We start from the raw sequence: 17,408 nt of genomic DNA on the forward strand, positions 1-17,408 counted from the left end.
ACAGCCAGAGGAAACAAAGAAAGCTGAGCAGAAAATGGCTCAGGGAAAAATACAGGGTCCCAGCTCTGAGCCCCAGGAGCTTGGAGGGCAGAGGAGGAAGGGAAAACAGATTTCCTAGGCAAAGAGTTGAGGGAATACATTAGGGGTGGCTGTGTATCAATGATGCAGTTTTGACCTCAACTCAGAGCTGTGAATGGGAGGCCCTAATAGGAAATTCCCTCTCCCGGCAGAGCTCAGAGACACTGAGGCCCTATCCATCAAGTGAAATTTAACCTGAGGTCTGTCTTAACCTGGCTCCCAATCGAGTGGACGCTTTCTCTGTGGTCCAGGTTAGGACGGGGCTGGAGTGAGATGGAAGGTACGGAATGGCAGCTACTCTGCCAAGGCCCCAGACAGAGGAGGCTTGGGACCAAGGTGCATGTCATGAGTCTTGGCCGTTGCAGGTCTTAGCTGAGCTAACTTGGAGGGTCAGAACATAACCCTCTGTGCAGAATCCTTGTGCCCTGTGCCAAAAGAGGATGTGAGTCAACTTTCCTATGGGAGGACTCCGGTCTGGAAGCGTTAGACTACCAAGACAGGAGATGCTACCTCCCAAGAGAGAACTTCCTTGTGGGCCTTTGGATCGCTATGGAGCAATTTGGGGATCCTTCCTTCCAAAGGGTAAGGGGGTACCAGATGCACAAGGCCCTGCAGCTGGCCCCTTATGGCTCCTCCCTCCAAAAGCAAAAGGGATCTAGGTTGCCCCTGACTTTGAGTGACTGCAGAATGTGGAGAAATAACCTGGAATGCACAAGACAAAGACAGATGGAAAAGTGGCAGAATTTGGTCACCCCTTTATTTCCCAGGTTGTCATAACCATTCATTGAGTGAGTGATGAAGTACCCCAGCCCAGCATGAACCCCCTTTATGTGGTCACCTCCATACTTGCGTGATACACTCACATTTTACAACAGTTGCCTGCCTGTGAGGGGATGGTTCACACACATATCCTCATATTGGTTGGACCAATTCTTTTTTTTTTTTTTCTTTTTTAGGGCCGTTCCCCATGACATGTGCAAGTTCCCTGGCTAAGGGTCAAATCCAAGCTGGAACTGCAGCTGCCAGCCTACCTGATAGCCACAGCAGTGCCAGATCCAAGCCACATCTGCGACCTACACCACAGCTCATGGCAACACTAGGTCCATTAACCCACTGAATGAAGCCAGGGATCGAACCCACATCCTCATGGGTACTAGTCAGGTTCTTAACCCACTGAGCCACGATGGGAACTCTCAATTCATTGTTTTAAAAGTTCCATTTAATTTTTTTTTCCTTTTAGGTTGTGGTGTGTAGCAGCTTGATGTGGGGTCTCAGTTACCAGCTAAGGACTGAACCTGGGCTGCAGAAGGGAAAGTGCCAAGTCCTAACCACTAGATCACCAGGGAACTTCCTGCACTGATTCATTTAGATGAGGCTTTCCTGTAACTCCTAGTGTGTTATATCATAATGTACTTTGTTCTTTCTTTGTAATATAACTTTTGCTTTGGGTCAATTTGAGTTAAAAACAACAACAACACAAAACCTTAAACCTGAAAAAAATAAAGTACTCAGGTACACTGCTGTGATTAGTATCCTGATTGGTCTAGACACAAATGAAGCTGGAATGATGTTTCTGAGGTTTCCTCACTGAAGAGGCTGCAGAGCTGGATGTAGGTGGTGCTGGGAGCTGTCCGTGTTCACTGGGCCCTCCCCCAAGGGCCAGGCACCTGTAAGCCTTTAGTGTGGATTAACTCCGTCTTCACAGCAAGCTTAGGAGATGGGTCCTTTCATTAGGACTATCCTTCATTTTTCAGAGGGGAACTTATGACCAGCAAAGAGAAAAGTACTTGACCAAGATGACCCGAGCCTTAAGTAGGAGGGCCAGTACTTGACCCCAATGGTGGTGGTGGGGACTGTGTCTCAGCCACTCTGCTATTCTAATGCCAGCTCACAGAGGCTGCTGCTTCCAGGGGTCAAACCCTGAGCCCCAATTCCTGTTATGGCTTGTGGAGGCCCAATAAGTGACACCTCATTTCCATGCCAGAGTTTTGAACCCATGGATGTAGAAGACAAAAGTGTAGAGCAGGCGAGAATCCCAAATACCACATTTATTGTTCATAAATCTGATCTTGGCTTCTAAACCCCAAAATTAGATGGATTTCATTGTTAAGAGCTGGGGTTCTAAAGCCAGGGGTTCCAATCCCAGCTATACCCTCTACTAACTGTGAGATCTCAACATGTTATCTATCCCTCTGAGACTTCGTTTCTTCATTTGCTAAGTGGGGACAATAACAGTACTTACCTCACAGGGTTGTTGCAAAGATGAAATAAGCTAACATATGGAGGCACTTAGAATAGGGACTATCATGTGATGAGTTCTCAGTCAAGGTTGGCGGTTAGCACTGCTATTAGTAGTTGTGGCAAGTGGCCCAGAACCTTTGCAGGACTCCCCATGGGGAACTGCCTCTGGAAAACTTTGCCTCAAGGGGGAGTAGGTAGCTTGTTCCAGGAGGGAAAAAGAAGGAAAGGGTTGGGCTTCACAGGTCAGGTTCTCTTCACAAATCCCTCTCCCCACCCCAGAGTCTGGGGTAGGGGTTGGCGGAGAGAAGAGAGGCCAGGAATTTTGTGTGCCTGCAGCCTGCACTGTATGAAGTGAAACACGTGTCTGCCCACACACCTGTCCCCAGTGATACTGGAACAGAGCCATCGGTCTCCCAGAAGCCCTGTTCTAGAGCTGTTCTTTCCTGCATGGGTGTTTTTCATCAAGAAAATTTGGCTAAACAATTGGGAAATAGTGTATGGTTTGTTTTCTTTCTGATCCTAAAAATAGATGCTGTAAGGAAAGGCGAAAGGAATCAGGTTGTCTGGCTTGGAAACGCCATGCAGGATGCTCCCTGACAGAGGAGGAAAGGCAGTGAGACCCCTCTGTAGGCGTGTGAGGAGAGGGCACAAGAGGAAACAGGTGGGGGGTCTTCTTTACTTTTTGCTTTTTAGGGCCGCACCCGCGGCATATGGAGGTTCCCAGGATAGGGATCTAATAGGAGCTACAACTGCCGGCCTACACCACAGCCACAGCAACTCAAGGTCCGAGCCGTGTCTGTGACCTACACCACAGCTCATGGCAACACCAGATCCTTAACCCCCCTGAGCCAGCTCAGGGATCAAACCCACGTCCTCACGGATACTAGCTGGATTCATTTCTGCTGCACCACAATGGGAACTCTGCAGGGTCTCTCTTCTTTTAAGAGGACATGGTTGAAAGTGCAGCCTGTTGTCTTTACAAGAATCATAGTTGGCCACGAATAATTCTCCCCTTCATCATCATCATTATCTGACTGTAATAGGTATACTTGATTATGAAGAGAAGTTCAGATTGTTTTTCACTGACTCTGTGACTTTGATAGTAAAAGCAGGAAGGGCCTCTCATAGGATGTAGTCCCCTTTTCAGACTGTTCAAGGTTGCCAAAGATCACTGCATCCAGGGAGTGCATGAAAAACTCCTGTCTCCAAGAAGGGATTTACCTTTCAGAAAGTTATAGAGCTACTGCAGTACTTCAGTTTCAGTCAGTGTGCTGTGTGACTGTAGATAAGCTCTATGCCCTTTCTAGACCTTAATTTTTTCACCTGTATGTGAAAGGGCTGGACCACATCCCCAAGATATTCCAACTCTGACCATCCCTTATTCTATATTCTAATTTATGCTAACAAACCCAACAAACCATTTTCCCCTAATTTTAACCCCAGGGGAAATAAGAATATTTTAACCAAGCATGAGCTTTGTGCTATCGTGCTATCAGGACCTTTCCTGACAGTAGATGGTTCAGGATTTTGCATGGTGGCAGTGGTGGGAGCGTCATTTGGAACAGGCCTTCTGGTGCCCCTCATATCACACTGACACAATTTCAGGACTGACCTAGTGCTTAGAGCATAGTAGACCCTTAAAATGTTTTTATGAATATGCAGTTCTAGGTTTGAAGGCTAAAATCCACCAACGACTTCACTGAAAGCAGTAAGTTTTTTCTCTGTGTTACTGTTGGAAAAGGCTTTCCGGAATTGCCAGCCCGGGAACGCAGGGCCCACCTCCTCTCTGAGCGGTCAGCGCCCTCCAGTGTGGATTTTCATTCACCACCAGCCGCTGAGTACCTACAGGGCCTGGCCCTTTGCTGGGTGAGGGGGTCCAAGGAGGAACAGGAGTGCTCCTTGCTCTCAGCCCATGGGGACAGACAGGAGAGAGCTGGGAAGGAAGTGACGCCTGAGCAGGGATTTGCGGCGAGGGTGAGGAGGAGCAGATGAAGACAAGAAGAGCACCACAGACAGACAGAGAGACAGCACAAGCCAAGGCCGTGAGGTATGAGCAGCTGCAAGTGCCAGGATGCAGGGGCGGGGGCGAGGGCGAGACAGGCAAGGAGGCCGGGCTGGCTGGGGAAGGGCCCAGAGGCCGCGGACGGAGTTTGAAGGAATATGAAGGCGTGGGGGGAGGGGAGAACGGTGTCGCTGAAATTATTTCCGCAGGGATGTGACATGTCCCATTGTGGGCTCTAGCAGCGGGGGCAGTGATGGGGTTGGAGAATGAAGTTCTTTCTAGTTCTCTTCTAAACTGAGAGTCCTCAGGACAGTCATGGGCTGGAGAGGAAAAGGGCCCTTGTGAAACAGGCAGGGCGAGCCCAGGGTTGTTGGATGTTTCATCTCCTGTCAAAGAGAAACACGTGGCTTCTGAACAGCCCTGGGCCTCAGTGTAACCTGGTTAAGCTAATGAGGAGCACTGAGGCTGAGCTGGAATGGTTTCCTCAGGAGGGTTTCTTTCCCTTGCCTTCAGATCCCAGAGCACCCTGAACCTGCTCTGATAGTCATCGCCCTGGTTCAAAGCCTGTCTTCGCCTCAGGACTTTAGGCTCCAGGAGAGCAGGAATTGCTCTTTTTTTTCATTTACGCTGTGTCCTCAGTTGCTTGCTTGGTTTCTGGCTCTAACCCCGGTTCAATACATTTTTCTTCAATTATGAACAAGAATGATACCGGAGGAGTTCCCATCATGGCTCAGTGGTAATGAACCCGACTAGTATCCATGAGGACACGGGTTCGATCCCTGGCTTTGCTCAGTGGGTTAAGGATCCAGTGTTGGCGTGAGCTGTGATGTAGGCCGGTGGCTATGGCTCCAATTCGACCTCTAGCCTGGGAACTTTCATATGCTGCAGGTGCGGCCCTAAAAAAAAAGAAAAAAAAAAGAATCATACTGGAGGTGTGATCAGAGAAGGGAGCCAGGGGAATGTGACTTCCCCGCCCCCCCCCCCCCCCCGGTACATGACTGTAAATGAAACCCAGAGGTTCTGGAAGAGTCCCTGAAAGAGAAAGTGTTTCTCCATCAGGGCTGTCGAGGTCGCCCTGGATGTATTTCCCTCTGGTGGGTCTTTATCTCCTCATATGGGAGGTGATGGATACAAACGATTGCTAGGGTTTCTTCTAATCCTAGTAGTTTCCTGCCTAAAAAAAGCCGTCTTTGCTGCCACTCTCCTCTTCCCAGGGCTCTGTATTTCAGAGGCATGGCTGCCAGCAAACTAAAAAGAACATCACGATTTTAGCCCTTCAATGAGAAACTGAAGGACTCTTATAAAAAGTTACTTAAATGGAGGGAATAGGTCTGGATTACCCTCCAGGTGGGAATCTGGGGATTTGTTTGGAAATTGCAGTTTGGAATTTGTTGTGGGAAAGGACTATTTATTTTATAGGGGGAATTAACCTGAGTTCCAATTAATGCAAGGTTTTTTTTTTTTTTTTCAGAAAGCGAGAAAGAGCAGAGAATTGCTCCTCACCTGAGGACAGGGCCCTGCAGAGCTTTCAGAAGGCGCTGAGGGGGCAGATTTCTCAGAGGGGAAACCCAAGCAGCAACCAGTTAGCTACTCACCGGAGGTCTCTTCCAGACGAACTGGATGGGGAACTTCTGGCTATAAAAGAGAGAGGTCTCGTCCGGTGGGAACTCAGGATCCAGATAAAGAACCTTCTTTTCTAGGCATTTCTTGTGAAGCTGCTCAAATGTCTTCTCTTTCACGCCAATAATGGGAAAATTGCGGCTGATGATGGCTGAGTATTTACCACCTGGGTTTCCAACCCCGGCCTCCGTGCCCTTGCCCTGGGCCGCCTGGGGCATCGGCCCTGGGGACCTGGGCTCGGCCCCTGTCCGTGGGGCCATAGACGCGCTAATGACAGTCGGCATGACAGGCAAATTTGGAAGGGAAAGGTTTTTAAAGAAAACAAGATACGGCTACCTTTAAGGAAAGGAAGCAACTGCAAGGGGGAAGTTGCAGTGATTCTGTCATCAGAGAGAAAAATGTCCACATCCAGTTCAAAGTTTAAAGCCCATCAGAAGAATGTCCAGCTTGCGTCCGTCTTAAAACTTGAGCTGTGATCTAGAAGTCATCAGTTTTCCTGAGGAAGGAGCCCTAAAGGATTTCGGCTGCAGTTTTTAGTTTTTCCCTGGGGGGCTCCTACCAGCAGCGTACATGCCAGAGGAGAGAAAGGGAGTGAGGGTTGTGTTTCAGTGGCCTGAAGCAGCTTGAGCCAGGAAAACCAAAAATAGCCATGAAGAAATATCATGAGTCCGAATGCAAGAGAGAGGCTAGCAGTGCAGCTGTGTTGCCCTTAAGCGCTGTTGTCTTCAGGAAATGAAAGGGGAACATTTAAGGCTGACACTGAGAATTAGAAAGAATGATGGCTACATTATTGATTTGGTGCTTATCCAGACTGTCAAACTATTGGCCACCAAACTGGTGGGGAACAGTATTGAAAACAGCCAGCAAGGGTGAGTGGGAAATTCTGAATTCTAGGAGAATGTTCTGGGCAGTTTTGAGAACACGTGTTCTTACTTTTTAAAATTCTAGGATATCAGAACATTATTCAACTGGATTTGGCATCTCTTCTAGAATGTTCTAGGGTCAGCGTTCAGTGAAACTGTCTGGGTGGAAAATGCCACTCAGCAGAGTCCTCAGTTGAGAAAAATCCCTGTGTCTTCTTGCCCACCCAACCTAGCCATCTCTTGTCTCTCTCCACCCCCAGCACAAACACTGGGACCAAATCACCTACAAAAAAGTGCACCTGAGTACAGATTATTCCACCGTGCCACATTAGGCATCTGAGTCAGAAGTTGGAAATGGATACTGAACCAGGTCGGCTGTCGAGTTCCAGTATGTCATACCCGAAGAGTTGGCTTCAGGTCTGTTGGAGGAGATCACATGCAGCTCTGAGGAAGGGAACTGTCTGCCTGGCCTCCACCTTGTCTTCTACTCTTGGTAGCTCTACCCAGGCTGTAAGGAGATGGCCATATTCCAGGTGTGGCTGAGTGGAGGCTAGTCCCCCACTACGGGCCTGCCTATTGCCATGTAACCCTCCCTTCAGCCCAAGGCTAAAGGCTACGAGAGAAGGTGGAAAGTGACAGCAGAAATAGGGAGTACTACCCAGGCCCACGATCCCTGGGGAAGCAGCTTTGAGGACCCCTGTGTCTGGAGTTGCGGCTTGTGGGAACCATCAGCCTGTTCTCCCTCCCTCCAAGGAAGTGCCCAAGGATCTCTGCTACTACTCTTGGGGAGGCAGGAGAGAGGAGGGCAGCATTGAAGCTGACTGTCTGGGCTCAAAGTCAGGCTCCTGGGATTTCCTGTCATGACTCAGTGGAAATGAATCTGACAAGTATCCATGAGGACACAGGTTTGATCCTTGGCCTCGCTCAGAGGGTTAAGGATCTGGTGTTGCTATGAGTTGTGGTGGAGGTTGAAGATGCAGCTCAGATCTGGCATTCCTGTGTTTGTGGTGTAGGCTACAGCTCCGGTTCGACCCCTAGCATGGGAATCTCCATATGCCTCAGGTGTGCCCTATAAAGACAAAAAAAAAAAAAAAAAAAGAAAAGAAATATCAAAGTCGGGCTGCTGCTCACTGGCTATGCCTGTGTAGCTCTAGGTGAGTCACTTCTTACTTTCTTCCTAGGTCTCAGTTTTCTTGCCTATAAAATGGGTATAATGAGAGTCACTGTGTTACAGAGTTGTAAAAATTAAACACATTGCCTACAACATTTAAAATAGTGCCAGGATTGACTTAAGCATATAATAAATGTTGTTAGAGATGAACCAAAGTTAATATTACTCTTGGGTTAAATCAAGTTGAGTGAGAGTCACTCAGTGTGCAAATCTGCATTCACTCTATGAGTGTTTACTGGACAGCCATCTTCCATGTGCACAGCTCCAGGATGGGCGCATCTGCCAGGGACCACATGGTCACAGAGTCTGGTCAGAGGTGTGCCTATCTGCCTGCACTGAAAGAGCCTCTGTAAAGCCTAACTTCAACCCTCAAGTGCACTAATAGAATGGAAAGCAAAGGGAGGACTTTCCTGCCCCCACTGTCATGTGCACCATTACATGTTCCAGTCCCCATCCCGTGCTCTATACCATCTTGAAATTCACAGCACTGACCCATGTTTTTCTGTTTCTGTTTATTGAGCCTCCTGTTTGCCCACAGACTGTAAGCTCCGTGACGGTGGGAACTGGGTCCCTGCTCTGCCCTCAGATTAAGCATACAGAAGTCTTTTAATAAATGTGTTGTGGAGTTCCCTGGTGGCACAGTGGGCTCAGGACCTGGCATTGTCATTGCCATGGTGTGAGTTTGATCTGTGGTGTGGGTTCGATCCCTGGCCCTATGCCATGGGTGTGGCCAAAAAAAATGTTGTATATTTGTCAAATGAAATTTCCCTACATAAGAAGAAATTTCTTCCACTTCTTATTGCTTTGCCAAGGCGATCAAAGTATCTTGGTTGATTTGCCTCTGGGGGTGGAGCTGTCTGCCGGCCACACACTTGCTGATCTTTCCTCAGCTAAGCCAGCTTCATCTGTGGTAACTAAGCTGGTGTGTGGTAGACATCAGCCTCTTGTCATAGCCGGATGGGAATATTGAACACGCAGACTGCAAGGGGCTATGATTCATTTTGCTTTACCAATTGTGTGGCCTAAAAGCCCTTCTTAGATTAGCAGGTCCAAAGGCAAGAAGGACCTGCACAGCTGTAGAAACATACCATCAGTGAGAAATCCAATCTGAGCCCATGAACGGCAGGTAATAAACATGTAGACAGCTGCACATTCAATTCCTGGCAGCCTCTTTAAGGGAGAAGAACTAGTTTTTATAACATGTTTCAGCCAACATCATGCAATATCTGTAGGTGGAATGGTTTCTGCTGCAGCAACAACATAATTAATGACTACATATCACTGTCTTCCACCAACATTTCTTTAATTCAACACTCTTGGAATCAATGCATTTCCTTATAATTAGAACACCTAATTATATATCATTAAGTGAGCTAGCCATTTTACACCGTTTTAAAAACTTTTAAATTTTTTTTGGTCACACCTGCAGCATGCAGAAGTTCCTAGGTCAGGGATCGAATCCGAGACACAGCAGTGACGATGCCAGATCTTAATCTGCCAAGCCTAAAGTAATTTTAAATGTATGAAAGCTTTTGCAAAGATGGCATAGAGTTTCTGTATACCCTTCAACAGCCTCCCTTAATAGTACAATGATCAAAACTCAGAAATTAATGTTGATAAAATACTATTAACTGAACTGCAAGATTATATATATATAGTCCTTTAGGGCTGCACCCGTGGCATATGGAAGTCCCCAAGCTTGCGGTCCAATCAGAGCTGTAGCTGCTGACGTACACCACAGCCACAGTAACGCAGGATCCTTAACCCACTGAGCCAGGCCAGGGGTGGAACCCATGTCTTCATGGATGCTAGTCGGGTTCATTAACTGCTGACCTACAATGGGAACTCCCCTGTAAGATATATTTGATTTCTTTGGTGTTTCCACTAATGTTTTTTTTCTTCTGTTACAGAATCTGATCTGTGTTTAATTATCATGTCTCCTTAGTGTCCTCCAAAGATGGTTCCACAGTCTTTGTCTCTACTGAATTTGGCACTTTTGAAAAGTGCTTGTCAGGTCTGTTGTAGGATGTCCCTAACTTGAGTTTGTCTGATGTTTTTCATATGATCAGACTGAAATTAAGGATTTGGGGGAAGAATGTCACAGAGGTGATGCGCCCTTCTCATCAAATCAGATCTGAGGGTTTGGGATATTGATGTTTTATTACAGGTAATATCAACCCTGACTACTTGGCTAAGGTGGCGTGTCCACCAGTTTTTCTGGAAAGTTACTGTTTTTCCTTCCTATACACTTGGAATACTCTTTTTTTTTTTTTTTTTGCCTTTTTAGGGCCACACCTATGGCATATGGAAACTCCCAGGCTAGGGGTCAAATCAGAGCTGCAGCTGCCGGCCTACACCACAGCCACAGCAACGCAGGATCCAAGCCACATCTGCAACCTACACTACAGCTCACAGCAACGCCAGATCCTTAACCCACTGAGCAAGGCTAGGGATCAAACCTGCAACCTCATGGTTACTAGTCGGGTTCCTTACTGCTGAGCTACGATGGGAACTCCCTGTATTTTTACAGTTTAGTCATAGGAAACTCATGGAATTTTAGAGATTATCTTGTTTCTTGAACAAAAGAGGAAACTAAAGCCTAGAGAGATTAAGTAACATGGCCAGTTCAGTACAGAACCAAATAAACCCCAGGTCTCCTGCTATCCAGTGAAGGAGGAAAATGAATGACCAAGATTCGAGTAATGTGAATGAGACAGAAGATCTCTGGGTCCTCGCAGAGACAGAGGGCTTCCCTTCCCCTTGCTCGGACTGGAGTGGAATCTAACACCATTAGCCTGGCTGAAAACAACTGTCAAGTAGCAGCTGTTTGATTCTGGCTGGCCTTGCCATGCCATTGCAGTCTTGAGCAAGGCTGGTCATAAGACTGGCAGATGCCAAGGTTTCCTTTATTTCTACTGGAATGCAAGTTATATGGCCTCTATTGTTCACGGTTAGTATGGTAATCTGTTTCCAGTGGAGTTGCTGAGGACTTTCTACCCCCTGGGCTGAGAAATTATTTTAGTCTAGAGTGCCTCCCCCTACCCCTGGAATTATGCAGAGCATTCAGAGGGTTTGGTAGACGGAAATCTTCTTCTTTTTTGTCTTTATAGAGCTGCACCCTTGGCATATGGAGGTTCCTAGGCTAGGGATTGAACTGGAGCTGTAGCTGCTGTCCTACGCCATAGCCACAGCCACGCCAGATCCTTAACCCACTGAGCGAGGCCAGGGATCGAACCTACATCCTCATAGATACTAGTCAGAGTCGTTTCTGTCTAGGAACTTTTAGACGGAAATCTTAAAAGCAGAGTAGAATGCTTGCTGTTGTCATAGGAGTCCTATTGCTAAGAAAGCTTTTAGGCAAGTTGGTCAATTATGAACTAAAACTCATTAAACTCCAAATATTTATGTGTTTAGACATGTTTCTGCTGCTTGTCATGATGATACACTGGCACTGAAAGGAATGTGAAAATGCGAAGGAATTCTGCACACGGACCAAACTCCAGAATCGTGGTCTTCCCTACAGCTACAGCGACCTGATAGGCAGCTTTTAGTTAACCGGGATTAACAGGCTGAGCATGATTTAAGGCAAGCTCGCGGGGCAGGCTGTGCTTTCCTTTCTAGGGAGGCTTCGGGAGAATGGGCCAGTCTGGGACTGGCCGTGGTCCCCTAGGGAGCCTTCGGGAGAATGGGCCAGTCTGGGACTGGCCGTGGTCCCGTTGAAGCAAAGGACCGAGACCCTGGAGTTCACTTCGTCCTGAAGCGAGCTGTACCCCAGAACATAATTAGTCCTAGAGGTCCATTTTCTTTTTTTCTTTTTTTGATTACCCCACAGCATATGGAATTCCCAGGCCAGGGATCAGATCTGAGCCGCCGTGTGATTGTGGCAACGCAGGAGCCTTAACTCATTGTGGCAGGCTGGGGATCGAACCTGTCTCCCTGTGCTGTCGAGACACTGCAGATTCTGTTGTGCCACAGCGGGAACTCCCCATAGGTCCATTTAAATGAAACACGACTCCTGGGGCAGGGCATGTCTTGGTGCCTAGTCAAACTGGAAGCAACGTCCTGGGATCCTATCAGGAACTGACCACCCCAGGTCCATCACAGCCATGACCTGCTGGATGACTTAGACCTAGGAAAAGAGGGAAGGTGACCAAACTGGGCTTCCAAACACACAAAGGATTTTCTCTGAACACTGCACAGGGCATCCACCCTAAATAATTGCCTGCCATAAATATGTATTCCATTCTATTTCTCAGTGCGGATGCCCTCCTGAAGCCTCCTTGGTCAGCTCCTGCAGTCAGTCACACAGAGTGCTATTGTAGAGTGCCACCAGCACTTTTCAGGGGAAGTACCGCTGATCTGATGAAGATTCTGCTGCATCAAAAATAAAGGTATTTTCTTGGTCTGGAGTTCATTCCTAACTCCGTTTGTTTGCTCCTGTTTTATGTGCCACAGCTTTTATGCCTTTATAATGATAGAAACTAAACATTTTAAAGTTATTAGATGCTATCTATGGAGATATGACCTGGTATATAGTTTAAAACTTACGAGAAAGTTGAACATGGAGTATAAGGTGTTCCCAGATACCCTTCATCCAGATTTTTCAATTGTAACATTTTAACACATTTTGCTAATTTTTGTTCTTTTTTGTATATGTATGTAAATTATTTTCTGAGCCATTTCAGAGTAAGAACTATGATGGCCTGTTATCCTTTCATGCTTCTGTGTGTATTTCCTAAAAACCAAGGAAATTCTGTTATATAATCATAGTACAATTCTCAAAATTAGGAAAATTTCTATATAATCTAAAGATCTCATTCAAGTTTTTTTTGTCTTTTGTCTTTTTTTTGTTGTTGTTGTTGCTATTTCTTGGGCCGCTCCCGCAGCATATGGAGGTTCCCAGGCTAGGGGTTGAATCGGAGCTGTAGCCACCGGCCTACGCCAGAGCCACAGCAACGCGGGATCCGAGCCGCGTCTGCAACCTACACCACAGCTCATGGCAACGCTGGATCGTTAACCCACTGAGCAAGAGCAGGGACCGAACCCGCAACCTCATGGTTCCTAGTCGGATTCGTTAACCACTGCGCCATGACGGGAACTCCAAGACTGTTGTTTTAATGGGTGCAAGATATCCCAGTGTATGAAAGGGCTATATTTAACCAATCCCCTATTAAAAGACATTTAGTTTATTTCTAGATTTCCACAGTCTAAGCCACAGTGCGATGAGTAGCTCTGAGTAATTTATCTGACGTGCAACTGCTGTGTTAAAGTGTGCAAATACAAAATTTTGATGCCATTGCCACACTGCCATCCTGAAAGATTATGCTTATTATATATAGTTCCACCAGTGGTACATGAGAATGCCTAGTCTCATGTCAACGTCAGCACTGGACATTTTCATTTTAATGCTGGCCCATCAAGCGCCCCCCATTTATTTGAGTATTAACATGTCTGAATGCTATACTTCATGCTTATTTTGCCTGTTTCAATTTCTTTTATGAACTACCTTTGACCATACTTCTTTTGAGCAGTTCTATTTTGAACTGCTTTGTCAACTCATTCTTGGCGTTTAAATCTAAGACTTCAAGGAAAGACACATTATACATTCATTTTAGGGCTGTATATCCTCTGTTGAAATGATTCTCATTTCTCACATAGAATCTAGTTTCCTGAGAAAATGTATTGAGGATTAGCTACAACAAGGTAACTGTAGGCCAACCCAGCCCCACGTAGCTCTCTGGACCGTTGCTTCAGTAGGAGGTGGGTAAAGGGTGAAAAAGCAAGAAGGGCAGAGAACATTTAAGAGCCCCCAGGCCGTATTTCTCTTCATTCAATGTGTCTCGTTAAACATTTCAGTACATTCTGGATCAAGACAGAGCAGTTCCTCACCAACTTAGTCTACGGTTCTTATTTTAGTCCTTTCTCCAAAAATATTTTAAGTGGGTGAATAGACATAATCTGAAGATAGGTCTTACTTACTCAGCTTTAAATACCATTAAAAGCCATCATTTGCCTTACTGTAGGTTGGCAAGGGAAATCTGAAGCTGGGAAATAGGACTTCAGCTACTGTAGGCTTCTTCCTTTCTTCTTGAATGCAAAACTTAGAGAAACAGGAGCAAGGAATCTGCATATGTCTTATGTGTGCTTATGTCTGGTGCAAATCTCAATGGATTCATGTGTCCATGAGGAGCTGTGCAGTGTTTATTCTATGTGGAGAGAAGAGTCCTATGTCAGAAAATCAGAAACAAACTCAATTCTCAAATTTTTTAATCAATCAAATCCATCAGTCAGCCCATTAAGCCGATCATCACTAAAAGCCAAGTATAATGGTGCTCTGGCAGATATAAGACAAATATAACATGATCTTGAAGAACATACAATCTAGTAGGGGCATAAGACAGACAAACCTGAAACACCAAGGGGCCATCCCTGAGAATGCTAAGCAGAGTGCATATGAAAAGTGGGGCAGCATTTCAGAGAAGGGCAAAATCACGGCTCATGGTAAAGGGGAATCTAGGGTGTCAGGGTAGTTGGAAAGGCTCTATGGATAAGTGGGGTTTGAGCTGGGCCTGGATGGATGGTAGGAGGTGCAAAGGTAGAGGGAAGGCAGTGGATACTGGGGCCCAGGGAACAGAAGCACAGAGGTGGCAGTTGGCAAGGTGCTAAGGGATGGAAGCCTGAGGAGAAAAAATACAAGTGGAGGAGTTCTGAGGGCTGGAAGCTGCTCCAGCACACTCTGTGGCAGCAGGAATTCTCAGGGTCTCAGAGCAGGGAGTACCCTGAGGAGCTGGGTGGTGTAATGCTCTTGCCCAGGCCAAGGTGTCCTGGAGTCTGAGGCAAGAGTAAAACCCAGCAGGAGTTCCCTGGTGACTCAGCAGGTTAAGGGTCTGGCATTGTCACTCCTGTGGCTCAGGTTGCTGCTATAGCACAAGTTTGATCACTGGTCTGAGAATTTTTACATGTCACCAGTGCAGCCAAAAACAAACAAAACAGAGTTAAATCCAGTATTTTGATATTTTGTTCATCATGATTTTTTTGAATTACTTCTGATTTTTAAAGATATTGCATTAAAATATCATTTATTTTGATTACTGTGATTTTTAGCATGCCCTTTAATGTTGTGCCCAAGGCTGGTACCTTACCTGCCTCATCCTAGTCCCAGCCCTATGTTCTATTTCTAAGGTTTGATGGTGGGGACATGAGTATTTGGTTTATTATTATTAATTATACCTTACTCATGCTACAAATATTCTTTGGCTAGTAGATGGTATTTAATAAAAACAATCAATATAAAGAAATTAGAATTTTAAGGAGATTAATTTGGAATCTTGGAGGCCCCCAAACACAACAGGGCAAAGGATCCTTTGTGCTCCCAGGTCAATCTCTAGGGTAGAGTAACTCCCCATTGCTGCAGTGTATGCAGTGCAAGCAGAAAAGGGTTGTTTTGGAGTTCCTCTTGTGGCTCAGCTGAAACAAATCCAACTAGGAAACATGAGGTTGCGGATTTGATCCCTGGCCTTGCTCAGTGGGTTAAGGATCTGGTGTTGCCAAGAGCTGTGGTGTAGGTTGCAGATGCGGCTGGGATCCCGAGTTGCTGTGGCTGTGGCATAGACCAGCGGCTGCAGCTCTGATTTAACCCCTAGCTTGGGAACCTCCATATGCCGCTGGTACGGTCCCAAAGAGCAACAAACCAAAAAAAAAAAAAAAGAAAAGAAAAAAAAGAAAAGGGTTGTTTTGCTCACGTCTATGTGCTAAAAGATAATGGTGGGACACCAGGGGCTGCTGTCCGCTCGGAGATTGATCTCAGCTGCTACAGCACGAGTGGCTCTACCGAAAGTGGGCCACAGTGTGGGCTTGGCCCGCCTCTCACATAAAGCACGCCCAATACCCAGCTGTGCTCAGAGAGAAGCCACGCATGGGCCACAGTGCCTGCCACAGATCATGAATCCAGGGGTGTGGAAGATGCATGAACTATGCGAATGTCTCTGGGCCACTTGCATGTAGGAGAAGAGGTGGTGTGTGACACAAAGAGTATTCCTAGCACGTCTAAAAACATGACATCCGAAAAATCTGAAACCTATTGTTCATTAGTAAACTGGTAAGTACTGAAAGATGACCTCGGACTAGACAAGTTAGCGTGCAGCACAAATCACAACGCAAGGCTCCGGGAAGGTGCTCCCAGCACTTGTCACCAGGTGCCCTGCTTGGTCACTGGATGTGGACCTTCCAGTCAGTGCCAATGTTGAGTGAGAGCTTCTCCAGGTTCAGAGTGGACGTTCTGGCACAATATGAAAAAGCCACAGGCTGAGCTTTACCATCTAGAAAAAATAGAATGTTTGATGAATATGTAGGAGAGAAAAATCTTTTCTTTGAATCTGAAATGTTTCTGACTGTCATAAGACCTTATACCCCACATAGGAGAATCTAACAGCACTTATACCCACGGACTTCTGTGAATTTTTAAAAAATGAAACACCCCGTTTTTTTGTGTGCAAGACGGGTTGTAAAGAAATTGTAAGGAACAAAGTGATTTGTCCAAGAAATTCAGGAGGTACAAAATGACATGTCTTGTCCTATGCCCTTTCAGAAACTCCATAAACGTTGAGTAGGTGTCTCCAGGACTTCAGGGATCTACAGTTTAAACATTCAGAGGAGCTACAATATTATTTTAGGTCCCAAATAATTTCCCTTAGAGGAGTATTAACAGCTTACAATGAGCAGAAAGACCAGCTGATGAAGAGAAGTAGGATGGCCTCATTCTCTCTAGATATCAGTCTATTTGACTCCTGCCAGAAAGAGGAGAGTCTGCTTGGCTAAGCACATCATGTCAGATTTAGACTCATCATCTCTTCACTGCAGATATGTCTATGTTTACAAAAACAGATGGGCATTTCCTCACCAGAGGAGCGCGCAGTCACAGAAGAGGGCCGCTTCCTGAGGCCCAGGACAAAGACCTGCTCCACCACACACTTGCTGGAATAATGACCCCGCTCGTCGGCACAACTGGAACAGATGCAACAAATGGCATTAGGAAAAGGAGAGGAACAGGAGTTTGGACTGGTGACCAGGTCCCCAAGTGGTGACTTTGCCTTCCATCTTATCCTATGGAGGCATGAAACATACAGCTGTCACATTTACTAGGATGAAGAAATGGAAAAAGATGATTCCAGGTGCTGAGGACCCACTAACCAGTAGTCTTCCTTTCACAAACCATTTGGAGAGACATAATTTAAGGACCTTGAAGTCTCAAATGTGACGTGGACACTGCAATCAAATTGTAAGAAATCAGATACTTACTGACTGACTGGAGGAAATAAATAGGATTAATGGGAACTTAAACTGAATTCTTTTTTATTATGTAGAAAGGGAAGGAAAGGAAAACGGAGACATTGAGGAAGAGATGTTCATGGAGTGACCGAAACATACTCCTGGG

General features: G+C 46.2%; 2 protein-coding genes across 9 annotated transcripts in view; both read right to left on the reverse strand.

Annotated features, from left to right (window-relative positions):
* Positions 1 to 6,551, reverse strand: part of CAPN3 (calpain 3) — a 52,583-nt gene extending 46,032 nt beyond the window's left edge. For all 5 annotated transcript variants that reach the window (XM_047766597.1, XM_047766596.1, XM_047766595.1 and 2 more), the window contains exon 1: positions 5,917 to 6,551. In XM_047766597.1, the coding sequence (XP_047622553.1) occupies positions 5,917 to 6,225 (309 nt within the window). In that variant the 5' untranslated portion in view covers positions 6,226 to 6,551. The remainder of the gene's footprint in view (positions 1 to 5,916) is intronic.
* Positions 6,552 to 15,673: 9,122 nt separating this feature from the next.
* The window catches only part of GANC (glucosidase alpha, neutral C), a 77,368-nt gene continuing 75,633 nt past the window's right edge, over positions 15,674 to 17,408 (reverse strand). For 3 of the 4 annotated variants that reach the window (XM_047766598.1, XM_047766600.1, XM_047766601.1), the window contains 2 exons: positions 16,875 to 16,978; positions 15,674 to 16,293 (listed from right to left, as the gene is read on the reverse strand). In XM_047766598.1, the coding sequence (XP_047622554.1) occupies positions 16,184 to 16,293; positions 16,875 to 16,978 (214 nt within the window). In that variant the 3' untranslated portion in view covers positions 15,674 to 16,183. Of the gene's footprint in view, positions 16,294 to 16,687; positions 16,762 to 16,874; positions 16,979 to 17,408 lie in introns of all 4 variants that reach the window. The other variant, XR_007133109.1, reaches the window with a different exon arrangement.

This window comes from Phacochoerus africanus, chromosome 2 (assembly GCF_016906955.1).
Source record: "Phacochoerus africanus isolate WHEZ1 chromosome 2, ROS_Pafr_v1, whole genome shotgun sequence".
Taxonomy (NCBI): Eukaryota; Metazoa; Chordata; class Mammalia; order Artiodactyla; family Suidae; genus Phacochoerus; species Phacochoerus africanus.